The sequence below is a fragment of the Arachis stenosperma genome, chromosome 1, assembly GCF_014773155.1.
Source record: "Arachis stenosperma cultivar V10309 chromosome 1, arast.V10309.gnm1.PFL2, whole genome shotgun sequence".
Classification (NCBI taxonomy): domain Eukaryota; kingdom Viridiplantae; phylum Streptophyta; class Magnoliopsida; order Fabales; family Fabaceae; genus Arachis; species Arachis stenosperma.
Window position 1 is genome coordinate 2549802 of NC_080377.1, and position 13232 is coordinate 2563033.

Genomic DNA, 13232 nt, shown 5'->3' on the forward strand with positions numbered 1-13232 from the left:
GAATGAAAGATCCAAATCACAACAAATTAATGTACCAAATCAACACGTCATTAATGAAAATTAGCTTAAGAATTATTATAAATTACTATTATAAATTTTGAAATCGAATTTAAATTTATTGAAATTTTAAGTCAAATTAAATCCGATCCTAATTGAGTATTAACTTATAATATGATGCGATTTTCATTCTTTAAGCAGTTTCCAAGAAATAACAAAGATTTAGAAAGATTTGACTTTTCCCATTTTGTTCAAAATACATTGGGTCATAGCCGTGTGCTTTGTTTGTCCGTGTAATATTGCATGGTTTCAATAACACAGAAACATACGCAAATGATAAGGCATGAAGGTGGAACATATACAGAGGTGGTGTGGTGACAGTGATAATACGTATATACTAAAAGCTAAAGCGTTTGTTACGGTTATTAGCTAATTATTAAAAGAATTAAATTATTAATTTTAAATTAAAAATATAAAAGTTAAAATTTTTTAAAATATTTAAAAATTATTAAAAAATTAAATTGGACAAAAATTAAATATCAAATAAAAGACATTATCAAATTGATAAAAAACAATCGCTAAATCAATTATTTGTATAAAATATATATTAAAATATAATATAAGTATTAAAAATAAGTTAAATATAATATATATTTATATATAAATACATAATATCTAATTTAATAATTAATTTTTTATATACATATAGTATTTTTTAAACAAAAATATTGGAGGGAGAGAGACAGATCTTGGGAGATCAGCCTCAGATGGTTTCATAGTCTTATCACAACATGGTTATGCAAAGTTGTGATGAGCTAGAGAAAATTTAAGCAAAAGAGGGTTACCAACACTTGCTAGGGGAAGAAGTGTAAACAAATCTAGTTAGCAAAAGTAACAATCACGGAAAACATGAAGGGCATTCTCATCATTTCCATTACATCGAGGGCAATTACCAGAGGTAGAAAACATAAGCAGCAATTTACTGGAGGCAACTGTTTGGTATAAAGAAGCAGAAATTTTTTTAGCTTTTCAATGAAGATTTCCCTGCTCATGTAACAAGTTTATATCGGTTGTATAATACTAACAATCATAACCAGTACAATACCACGCTTTTCACAAGCAACGAGGGATATAAATCTAAAGATTATCAAGGCCAATAATGTTTGATAAGTTAAGATAAAACCAAAAATGGCCACCCAGTGTATCAGTGCTAGCCACAATAGTTTCAATAAAACATCTTACAAGATACATGGGACTGTGGTCATAATTTGCAGCGCGGCACACTCAACGTATGCAGTTTCAGAGCAGTGGATTTTGACATTGATGAGTATTTATACAGCGCGTCATTTTAAAGCTCGGTATCAATTGCTTTCCAAAACCATTGTTGATATCCGAAAAAAAAAAAATGACAAGTCTCTCGCAAGGAAGATTAAATCCTCTCTGGTCTATGAATCTTTAATCCGGAGTAGCTTCAAAGATTCAGGACCAACAAGGAATACTCGCCTACCGCTTGTGGACGGATATCTGAAAACGACTACTCCTTTGTAGGCTGTCCTGGGCACACCATCCTGGAAGTAAGAGTAAAACTTGTGTCAAATTCACAATGCTTTCCGTTTCCCAGTCAAGGGGGAAAAAATCAGTTGAATTACCTTCCACTCTTGAAATATACCAAATTGACCAGCGATGTATTCGAAGTCTGATTGATCTCTATACTTGATACGTACATCGCCATCTATATTATTCGTCTCTTGAAGCACGTTAACTCCAGAGACAGGTTTGGCTTTGGCAACAATGTTAGCAAAGTGTTGGGCATATTTATCCTGTAAAGAGAGAACAAATTCATAAAGCAACACGATATTCCTTCTAAATACGCGTTCATGAACAAAGAGCAGTATCTCACCTCCTGCAAATAGCTCAAGTCCTTTGACTTCCAATCAACCTACCAACAATACAAAGGTAGAAAAAAGGTAATAAATGTAACATCATACTCTGGGAAACGTGTTCTTAGGACCATTTTCTATAAAAACATATGAATACCTGGACGTCATTCAGCTTGATTGGCTCAAGATATTGCCTAAAAAATTGTCCCAAACTAGAACCCTATGAAAATTACAGGAGTTAGAAAGTGTGTCAACACATAAGGTGCAAGTATATGAGACGTTTTGCACTGCCTTCACACTAATACAAGGGTAGTAGTAACATGGAAAAATACCAACAGAAAAATGTTAACGAAAACTAAAGAGAAGATATTCTTAGTTTTCTTTTGTCAATAAGTTATTCATAATTACTTCTAAAAAGTTTCTTTTAGCTAAGGGCTTAAATAAGCTATTTACTAAGATGGGCCCTAGGATTGTTTTTATAACATACATGTCAACATGAATATCCTGAAAATCCTGAATTCATAGCATAGAAGTCCGAACTTTTTACAAGCTTCAGCCTAAGACCACTTAATAGAAAAGGTATCCTCAAAGTAAAATTAGAAAACTTACAAGCTCACCAAAGTTATATGTTCTGCATACTTCCGGTCGGATAAACTGTCGTCCTTTGTGATTCTCTTTTAGCCTCAACCAGTCATCCCAGTAAGTAAAATTTTGTCAAAGAAAATTCCAAATACATAGATGATAATATGATATTACTGTAACTAAAGGACCAGTGACAAGCAGTTTCCTGAAAAAAAAGATTATACATGATCTAGATTCTGGATATACATTATACAAATATATCTCAAGAAATAAGAATGGCTATTGACTAAGATTTCCTTCTCTGTAATGCTCCAAATCCAAATAAAACATTAATATGGCACAAACAGTAATAAACACTCAAATATTAAGGATATGCCTTTGGCCATTTTGGTGACAGTTCATCCCATGTAGATCTAGCAAGCATCCATCCTAGCCCAGGAAAGAAGTCTGACCGATAAAGTTCATCTGAAGATTAGATCAAGCAAGAATTCATCAGAAGAGCAATAGAAATTATTAAAATATCTCAAACAGTGTTTTAAATTGAACATCACCAATGCAGTGCAGGCACAACATCCTAGTTGTGGCACCATTGATTGCATTCTGTATCAGCCAACTAAGTACATCACCTTTTGACAACCGCAACACAACACAGCCATAGTCATACGACATTACCAAAACATGAAGAGTATTTTAGGATTTCTTATTATATCTACAGAATAAAAATATATTTATAAAATCTTAGGATCTCTTTATAATATATTGTGAATTAATTTAGTCATCTGACTGAGGAAACAATCTTATCAGTTACCTTTAATTCATTATATTTATCCTCATTTAGTGAGGATCAGTAGTCATACTCATACATTATCAATGGACATGGGCTTGCACTAGCTAATCTACAATAATACCTTTACTACTTTGCTATCTGTATGTCCTACCATGATAAACAATAAGCTAAAGTTTTGAAATCCTGTTTTCCATAGACCATATGGGTATTATAAATGAAGTATAGAGCCATAAAATGTAACAAACTTACATGGGTCATGTACAAACTGCTTCTGTCCATTGTCATTCCACGAAGAAACAGCCATAATTGACCTAGAATACATAATGCTATCTATAAACAGCTTCTGCCGTCTTAAAATACATTTATAGTGAATCAGAAAAAAATAAATTCATCATTTGATTCTTCTTAGATTCATACTTATCCTTGTCAAGGAGAGCTGCTGTAGCTTCAAAATAATCAAAGAAATCAGGAGCTATTTCCATGTCATCTGATATTAAACAAATATACCCAATCAGGTTTCATATGTTTTTACCAATTATGAAAAAAGAAAGAAGAAAAAAGTTGTGATAAAGATAGCCCTTTTCACCTTCAAGAATGATTACTCGGCTAAAGTTATGATGGTAAAACAGCTGATCTAGAGCCCACTTGTAATGACCTGATAAAGGCACAATGTAAAAAATGAAATGTAGAATTCTTGTGGAATAATCTCCGCAAGTAGAGAATATAAAACAGAAGAGATGAAGAGCACGGAAATTTTTCTTACGTGCAATCTTGTAGTAAGCAATTAACTCCCCTGGTCTTTCAGTTTGAACTGGTTTCAGATCTAAGTGCTGAATCAAATTAGTGTTAGTAACCAAAGCTTGGTTCCTTATCATCAAAGCTTTATGTAGCTCAGTAATCACAAATAAAATAGATTCAAGTAATTTCATCCTTGTCAAGTTTTTATAGCAACCTTTCTTTTTCTCAATAAAAAACCCTTAGAGAAACATAATTCCAGTGGTTTCTAAAAATATCCCTTAAAGGGATATCAAAAGCTTCACAGCAAACCATTAATATTCTAAATCAAGTATCTAAATTTTTCATAATTCTTTCCTAATACCATCAGTCATAGAAAAAGAAATACTTTGCTATCACGTCATGCAAAGGAAATCTCTCCAAAAGGGATCGAGTTATTTGGTAACAGCATTCAATTAAACACTCCCTGCATATGTCAGCCCTTTGCGCTTGAAATGCGAACAATGGATTATGGATAGGTTCACCCTAATTTTCTTTGAAATTTAAATTTTTATTAGAAGAATTATACCATATAAATGATTGTCAGGTCTGACCTCTGTAGTGTGTAAGTTGAATTCTATCTTAATAGTAAACATAGAATTTGAATGAACTGTATACATCTTCCTTGTTCTGAACAAGGATGTATTATTAGTTTGATTTCTAGTAGGTGCCTAAAAGATCATAGTGAAAGTGTGTGCCACACGACCAACTGACATCCTCTCCGATACAATTTCAGAAAAGGAAATGTGATTTTATCCCAAATAATTTCATAAGAACGAGATTGGTTTTACATCTCTGGCACACCACCATTCATCTATTCCACCAAATTTGGAAAGGAATCATCCTTATGTAAGGGTAGGGCTCCAGCACCGAAATATGGTTAAATGAGTAGTTCCAAATTCAAAATCTTTAGTATTTCATTTTCCAATCAATCAATCAAAACAAATTAGTAGCTTATATCTTACTTTTTCCTAAGGCTTTTTTGTTGTTGTTTTGTTGTTACAGTAGTTTTGGAATTTTTAGTTTGGAAAAAAAAGGATTTAACAAATGAGTACAAGCACATTGACTAAGAGAGTAACAGAAGAAAAATTTGGTTTTTCAAATGCATTGAATGCAATGAAAACTTAAAAAACTTAGCATTTACTTTACATTTTATACCAAAACTTTCCATTTAAAGTATCCATAGCAAGTACACTTAGCAAGAGCCAGAAATTGGAGATGCCTTGAGTTCTCAGTAAGGAATATGTTGAAAATTTGTATATTTAGGCAATGTAACGTCAAATTGGAAGCGAGTCCCATATTTCAGAGAATTGTTTATCGTAGCCTGCACACTAATATCTTAATTTATACTATAATTACACTCAGTAATGAACTAATCTGTTAGGGATAGAATCATGTTGTATCAAATATGATCTCTTGGGAGTGCATTGATATTTATCATTGTCTCCTTATTAGTATTAGGGTTTTACTATTATTATAAATAGATGCTAGTTTTCCTCTCATGTAAGATATATCACATAAGAATAAGTTTTCCTCTCATGTAAGATATATCACATAAGAATAATATATTCTTTCTCTCATCTGCTGAGTTACTGTTTACTCTATTATTTTCTTGGTTAATCATGGATTTTAACATAATCCGCAATAATAACTAGATCACAAACATCACAATGCAGTTGACTATCATTTCTAAAAAAGAGCTAAATAAACACAAAATACCAGTAATTTCCAATTTAAACTAAGAATATACAAACAAACTGAGGATTCTCGTAGTGCAGCTGATTTCTGTAAATGTATATATACCTGCATATAGGACAACTGGTCATAGCTCAATGCCTTACTTCTAACATCAGCATTTGATCCATCCTGAACAAAAATAAAGGACTATGATCAACAGTATGTTCTGTTTGCAAAATAATGAAATGATTAACCATTTCAGTTTAATTACAACAAAACTCCTGAGAAGTGCAGAAAGCCAAGAAGTGTACAATACCTGAGATACAAATAGAGGATATCTTGAAGAAATGGGTTTTTGGTATCTGTAGAAAACATAGATTATGACTCAGCCAGTCAAATAAATACCAGTATAATAAACTATAAAAGATGAGTAAATCTGTTGAAATATGATGCACACTTCAATACAGAATTGATAGTCCTCTCTAGGTAATCAGCGCGATTACATGCCATGATCACAACAGCTGCCACTGGAACCTAAACAAATCAGAAAGAAGATCACACAATAAACTCAATAAAATGAGATAGAAAACTCAAGCAGACACTTGCACTCAACCTGAACTTTGTTGATCAGCCTCTGCACATCTTTTCCTGGAATTTATATTTACAGAAAGTTAAATTCCAAGATATGCCACAGAACAAAAAAATCTTCACTGAAATATTCACAAGTCATAACACTTTCAACATGGAACCGCTGGATATGTTTGCATTTACACTTTATATTTATTCACCTACAAATAACGTGGAATGCACATTGTGTAACAAAGAATTTTATGTTCCCTATCCATAATATTGCTTAAATTAAAAAATTCAACATGATGTTATCAATTACACAATTGTAAGTTCACATGAGCTTGACACCTATCAACTTTGGTGGAGTGGTGAATGGCAACAGAGGGAAATTTCCAGTGGGAGGGCAATGGGATAATTAATTGATGTCCCTTCACGATGGCAAGCATACCACAAAAAATGCAAATGATGTTCAGGTAGCTATGGTTTGTGGTGAAACTGCTATTGAGGCTGACTTGGTTCTAAAGTCCAACTGATAAGCAGTAATTGACTCCTTGCACCTAATTTATGAACTCTTTTTCATTGAATTGTAGGAAGGCAAGAACCTAGCCTTTTCCTGTTATGTGACCTGATTAGCAACAACGGCTTGGCATTGTGGCTCCTAATGAAACAAAAAATAATGCATTTTTGTAAAATAATTGGCGTTTTCATGGTAGTTGTGCGAGTGCGGTTTCTTAGTGCTTTGGGACATAGGCCCTTCAAATAAAATATTCTCAAAATCCATTGTTGTTTTATCCATGCTAAAGTCCTAGGAGTGAGATGATTCTTCTTGTCACTTCATCAACACATTCCCAAAATGGCAAGTAGAGATAAGCTTTGGAAGAAATTATGTACAATAGCTGATCATCCACAAGAACCATGGCTTGTTATGTTATGGGAGATTTCAAAGTATATTTATCTTCTTTTGAGAAACAAGGAAAGGAAAGCCCTAACTGATATCCTTGATCATTGTCACTTTCACTAGGACTCAAGACGGGTGCAAGAAAACTTGAACAATGGAGTGTGTAATCTGAACTAGTAGATGAAGCTTTTACAGGTTTTGATATTACACTTGCTAGCAAGCTGGTTCACTGATAAGTCTTTTATAATGTGGTGAAATAATCATCAGATGGGAGATGGGACACATCCCAAGAATTTAATGAGAAGACTCTGTCACCGTTTGGAAAGCATCTTTTGTAGAAAAAGATCAAAAACTCCTTGCAAGGCAATAACTAAAAGATAGAAATTGTGTGGTGGGGTGGAAACAAAACATGAAGTTCAGGTTCAAGTTACAAACTCTTTAAATTGTAGGAGTAAAGCAAAATGAACTAGTGTGTAGACATCTAACCTATGGTGAATGTGTACAACATCAACAATTAAGTCTTATCCAGCTAGTTGGTATTACCTATAGTATCCTGTCATTGGTTTGTTAACTACTCACATTTTTCCCCGAATAGTTGCTGATTCTCAGGGCCTTTTTCCTCCCCAATGTGCCCAAAAAGAAAACTACTGGTCCTACTGTCCACATCCCCACACATAATTTGAGAATAAAATCAAATGTTCAGGAAAGTTTGATTGCTGAAATTTTATTTTTCTCCAATCTACCAAAAAACATTGAAAAATTTTGCCTTCAAAACAAGAGGGTAGCACTGAGAATAGTGAGTACTACTTCAGAATTTTTAATTCACTTGGCTTCCATAATAACATTTATGTTCCTTTATAAAGGCCACATTCTATGTGAGTAGAAAGAAAGGGGGAAAAGACTTGCCTTCTTGTAAATAACCATCATCTCATAACATATGCAAAGAAAATGGGACCAAAATACTCTATACTTGTTAAACCAACAATGGCACTATGCTAATGACTAAATTTTGAACCGAAAATGAAATTAAGAAGCCAGAGGAGAGGGGAGGAACTTATTATTTATCATAACATACTTTCAAGATCTTGAACAAGAGACTTCATCTGTCCACATTCTTGATCTCGGCGATTCCTCTCTTCTGGAAAAACCCAAGAACAAAAAACGGAACATGACAATAAATAAATAAATATATGTTATGTGCACATTATGACTAAATAAATAATAAAAGCAACTGTTAATGAGCATAAGCTCACCTCTATATAATTTTATATTTCAAATGTGATACTATTTGTTCCATTTCAATATTAGTATGATTGATATTTGACAAATCTTGTAAAACCCTTGTGACAACTGCATTAGGAAGTTATTTGGCCGTTTCCTTTGATGAAAACTGAAAAGGAAACTATGTAATCACAATTGGTTCTCTAATTCAGAGAACAAGAAACACTGGTTGTTCTAAGTTGATTGCATATGAATTTTAAGATCCCAATCATTTAAGTTCAGATATTGACTATGGCTAGAGGCATGTGGTTGTGACTTGTGTCTATTAACATTTTCTTCAGTTAGATTGAGAAATTTTAATACACCTCTTTAAATACTTAACCTCGTTAATAGAGGTGAACACTGAATGTGGCTAACATATTTATGCAACAGCAGATAACCTTAAGAAAATATACTCCAAGATTACTACTTTATCACATGTATAAAAGTATATGGAACCTTCTAGGGCCACAATTCGTCCTTGTTGCAAGCTAATCTGGTCTATCAGTGATCGCATTTGACTCGTACAAGTGTTTTCAGCTTCAATCTATGCAACAAGGACAAACACTGATGTCAATGATCCACCAAATACTAATTAGGATACTGTACAAAACATAGGTTAACATGAAATATGGTAGCGGAGTGCAATTACAGCGGCGGCAAGGCGATCAGCGTATTCTGATTGTGTTGCAAAAAGCCTCATCTGAACAAATGGAAACTACATGTTACATTGCCATGGGAAACACACAGGTTTAGTTAGGGTTAGAGAGGAAGAGGAAAAACCTGAATGTAGATGAAAACACCAGCTGCAACCAAGAGAAGGATCCGAGAATCGCAGAAATTTTTCGCCATCTGCTTTCACCCGAAATTTGGAATTATCGCACACCAGATGAGGCTACAGCATAAGCATTCTTCTGAGATTAATCACAAAGGCAACTTCTCGTACACAGTCTCATCAACTACGGTCAATCCTAGAGTCAACTCAAGCTCAATTGTCAACATCCAGGAAAATATAAATAACAGTTTTTTTTTATTTAATATAATACGAATATTTCTAAAGGAAACAAAAATTTTAAAATACAGGGAGAAACCTTGTTCCGTTTGGTTCCGACGAAAGGGGATTGACGCCGGCGAATTGGAGAGAGGAAGAGAGAGTAAGGCAGAGAGAAACCGCCGTCCGAACGATCTTGAAGCTACCAGAGCCAAGTGAAGCCGTCTCCTTTCCGTCGCGATTCGTCTTCTTCGTTCCCGTGCAGTCGCGATTAACGGCTTCACTGCCGTTCGTGGATCCGTCACGAACTCCGCGACGCCGCCAGCGAGGGCAACGGTGACTACTACAATTGTTGCAGCTGTAAGGTACCGTCTCCCTCTGAGAGATCTTTTTGCTTTCTGTGTGTGTGTGTGTGAGAGAGAGAGAGAGAGAGAGAGAGACGTTTTGTATTAGCTACTGCGGCTGAATATCGGAGTGAAAGTGTGACTTTTGTTGGCGACGGAACTCAGCCTATCTTTGGAAGACAGAGATCGAGAGAGCGACATTGGCAGAAATGTAATAAGTTTTGGTTTAGCAAAGTTTTTCAAAGAGTTATTTATGGGTTTTTCAAAATTACAATAATTTTTTTTTATTTTTAAAGAAAAATCACAATCATTTTGTTTTATGTTTATGAAATAAAAATGATAATGTGCTGTTTGTAACTTTTAAAAGTTAAAAATGTTTTGAAATATTTAAGAAGGAAATTTTTTAAAATTTAGGTTGTATTTATTAAAATTGAAAAATTAATATAATTTTGTACACATTAATTTTAATGTAGTGTAAAATATTTTATATAATTATTCAATTATATTTATTTTTTTAAATAATTATTTATACAACTAATATAAAAAATAATTATTTTAGTTATGTAGTATTGTATAATTAAATGCACATATATTTAAAATTTTGGATGATTTTTTTGTGTTGGTTTAAATGTTTGTATTGTTTGAGTTTGGATTTTTTTTTTTCAGATTTTGTATGTTTATGCAGCAAGTATGTTGGATTTTTTTTATAGTTTGGATGTTTTAATATGAATTTGAATTAGTTATTGGTTGTTAGATTTTGAATGTGTCTTTTTTTTAGTTGTGATTTTTTTTTAAATTTTATGTGTTTATTTTGCACGTATGTTAGATGTTTCTTTCTATTGTATAATGTATATTTTTACTTTAAATTTGGATATTTATTAGTTGTTAGATTAGGAATATTTTTTTTAGGTCAAGTTTGGATGTTCTTTTTTAACGTTTTGGTTATTGTTGTCTTTATTTTTTTTTCTCATTTATTTGGTTTTGTATGGTTTGTTAATGAGGTTTCCTATGTTTATATAGTAGGCATTTTGGATTTTTTTTTTTTTTTGCTATATAGTGGTTGTTTTTAGTATATTTTGGATGTTTTATTAATTAGTTGATTTTAAATTTTTTTATTCTTTTTTGGATGTTTTTTTCAATGTTTTAATTTTTTTTATCTTATCTAATGGTTCACATTTCGATTTGGCTTAGATATTTTTTTTAGTTTTTCTATGTTTATTTAGCAAGTATTTTGGATGTTTCTTTTTGTATATACTAGATGTTTTAGTATGAATTTGAATGTTTATTGATCGTTAGATTTTGGATATTTTTTTTACGTCATGTTTGAAGTTTCTTTTTCAATGTTTTGGTTGTGCTTTTATGATTTTTTTTTTCTAGATATTTTCGTGTCTGTGAATTATCCTTCTCTTGAAGAGAATTTTGAGATTGTTAATCTTCTTCCTCCTCAAAAGGTTTATGATGTATTTTACAATTATTTTAAAGTGGGTTTTTTTATATTTTGGATGTTTATTTTATTTGGATTTGGATGTTTTCTTTTGTTATGTTTCGTATGTTCCTTCTTCAATCATTTTGGATGTTTCTGTTTGCGAGGTTTTGGATATTTTTAAAATAATTTTGAATAATTTTTGTTAGTTAGGTTTTGAATGTTCTTTTATTACGTTTGGAACTCTTTTTATGTTTTTGGATGTTTTTTTTATTAAGTTTCGCATATTTCTTTAGATTAAAGTTTTTTTCGTGATATTTTGGATGTTTCTTAAGTATTAGATTTTTGGATGTTCTTTTGTATATATACTTTTCGATACTCTTTTTAATATTCTTTATAACATGAATTTATTTTTTAAACGAGGCAGTTGATATGGAAGAAAACAATAATCTACAAAATATTTTGATTACACAATCTTCTAGTGTAACTTGTGGAGTAAACAAATCACAGCAACTTGATAGATTCATGTTTTTATTCAATTCTTTTAAAAATTCTTAGTTTATTTTTGTACCACATATACATGTGGTTCTTTCATTTTTTTATTTTTTTATTTGCATATAATACTTTTTAAGGTGCAACACATATTATTCTCAATGTGGTTAGTTTTTTTTTTCTCGTTCATATTCTTTTTGGACGAAAAGAAACATCAAATCTGTAATATTTAAAAAAATTTTGGAGATATCATAGTGTTTCCTTTGTCAGTGGCATCACAACATGTATATCGTAGTCCATTTTAAAAATGGCCTTAATGAACAGCCGAAACTATTATAAAAAGAACATTCGATACTATGATAAAATGAACATCCAAAAGTGTTATAAAAAGAACATCCAGAATCTTAATGAATGAAACAAAAACGGAGCATAACCCTACTCTCTTTCTTTCCTGGGAAGGAAAGCATGAAGTCTCCCTGAGGGCTGCTGCCGCCGCCTCAGTTCGGGGTGCGGTGGCCCTCCCCAGCTCCCCTCCTCTTTAACCTTATCTTCCTCTTCTCATTCTCTCCTTCTTTATTATCTATTATCTTTCTTTTTTATGGTAATAGTTTCACTTTTCCTCTTCACTTGTCAAATCCCCACCACCACCACTCTCTCACTGTCCACACCTTCGCTGCACGGAGGAGCGGGGGCGTTCGGCGATGCGGGCCGTCGAGCTTGCCCGGCTCAAGCGGGCCCCGCCACCTTCGCGAAGCTCCTCCGACGTGGGGGGTCGCTCCATGTCTACAGGGTCCCCACAGACAGTGCCAATGTTCGTTACCTAGGGACTTCGATTCCTGGAGAGGTCGAGTGCTTAGACACGGGGGGAACGGGTGAGACCTTGGAGTGACGTGGAGCGACGGTTCGGGTGTCGATGACGTCAGAGGGAGCGTGCGGAGCGGGGGGGGCACCTGCAAGGACACTCCGACGAGCAAGTCAGTATCTGTACGTGTTGGTAGCCAAATTAGGTAAAATGATGTATACCTTGGGGGAGTGTTGACCTCTCTCCTTATATACCATGCTGGGTGGGCCTAAAGGTGACCTGGCCCACTGTCCAGGATGCTTTGTACTGCTCCCACTCACGTGGAGAAGCGTTGGCGGTCCTAACCGTCGGGTCGGGGATTCGGGTCCGGTCCCAATGACTCTGACCCGACCGTTTCAGCTAGGTGGTTTGGTTTGCACAAAAAGCGTGGCCATATGCTGCCCGGGTCGGGTACCCGAAGATCGACCCGTAGGATTCCTTTATTATTGGTTTAGGTCTGGGCCGGAGATAGCGCTCCGACCCGGCGAGTAGGCAGATTGAGCCTAGGGCAATCCGTAACACATTATAAGATGACATAAACTGATTCAACAAGTTCTTTAATAGCACCTCCATAAATTTAGAATCTTCACGTTGAATTGCTTATGTTGATAAGAACCAAAGAAACTTGACGGTTGAAGTTGATGCATTTTGACTTAAAAAATCAAATCAGATGAATGTTACCAGAAAAATCCTAAAAAAAAAAGTATTAGAAAGTT

General features: G+C 33.7%; 1 protein-coding gene across 3 annotated transcripts; it reads right to left on the bottom strand.

Moving 5' to 3' along the window:
* Nucleotides 1-1124: 1124 nt before the first annotated feature.
* Nucleotides 1125-9968, bottom strand: LOC130964504 (alpha-1,3-mannosyl-glycoprotein 2-beta-N-acetylglucosaminyltransferase). Of its 3 annotated transcripts, none has more exons than XM_057889885.1 (19): nucleotides 9517-9968; nucleotides 9209-9320; nucleotides 9078-9128; nucleotides 8885-8972; nucleotides 8241-8303; nucleotides 6311-6345; nucleotides 6155-6231; nucleotides 6014-6059; nucleotides 5824-5886; nucleotides 4010-4076; nucleotides 3833-3901; nucleotides 3664-3733; nucleotides 3496-3557; nucleotides 2834-2924; nucleotides 2487-2580; nucleotides 2035-2097; nucleotides 1898-1936; nucleotides 1647-1817; nucleotides 1125-1565 (listed from the first exon to the last, which is right to left on the bottom strand). In XM_057889885.1, exons 2-19 carry the CDS (start codon nucleotides 9275-9277, stop codon nucleotides 1443-1445), a joined length of 1341 nt encoding a protein of 446 aa, XP_057745868.1. In that variant the 5' UTR covers nucleotides 9278-9320; nucleotides 9517-9968; the 3' UTR covers nucleotides 1125-1442. The 3 variants fall into 3 exon arrangements, with proteins under 3 accessions (XP_057745868.1, XP_057745867.1, XP_057745869.1); XM_057889884.1 differs by having other exon boundaries at nucleotides 9209-9396; XM_057889886.1 differs by lacking the exons at nucleotides 9209-9320; nucleotides 9517-9968 and adding an exon at nucleotides 8419-8555.
* Between the last annotated feature and the right edge of the window lie 3264 nt (nucleotides 9969-13232).

Bases quoted from the DNA above. Each gene is read 5' to 3' on its own strand.
- LOC130964504 (XM_057889885.1), bottom strand. From the start codon at position 9,277: ATGGCGAAAAATTTCTGCGATTCTCGGATCCTTCTCTTGGTTGCAGCT. The intron at 3,734-3,832 runs GTGAAAAGGGCT...GTTTAATATCAG, and splicing joins CCGAGTAATCATTCTTGAAG to ATGACATGGAAATAGCTCCT. The intron at 2,925-3,495 runs GTAAGTTTGTTA...TCTAATCTTCAG, and splicing joins GCAGTTTGTACATGACCCAT to ATGAACTTTATCGGTCAGAC.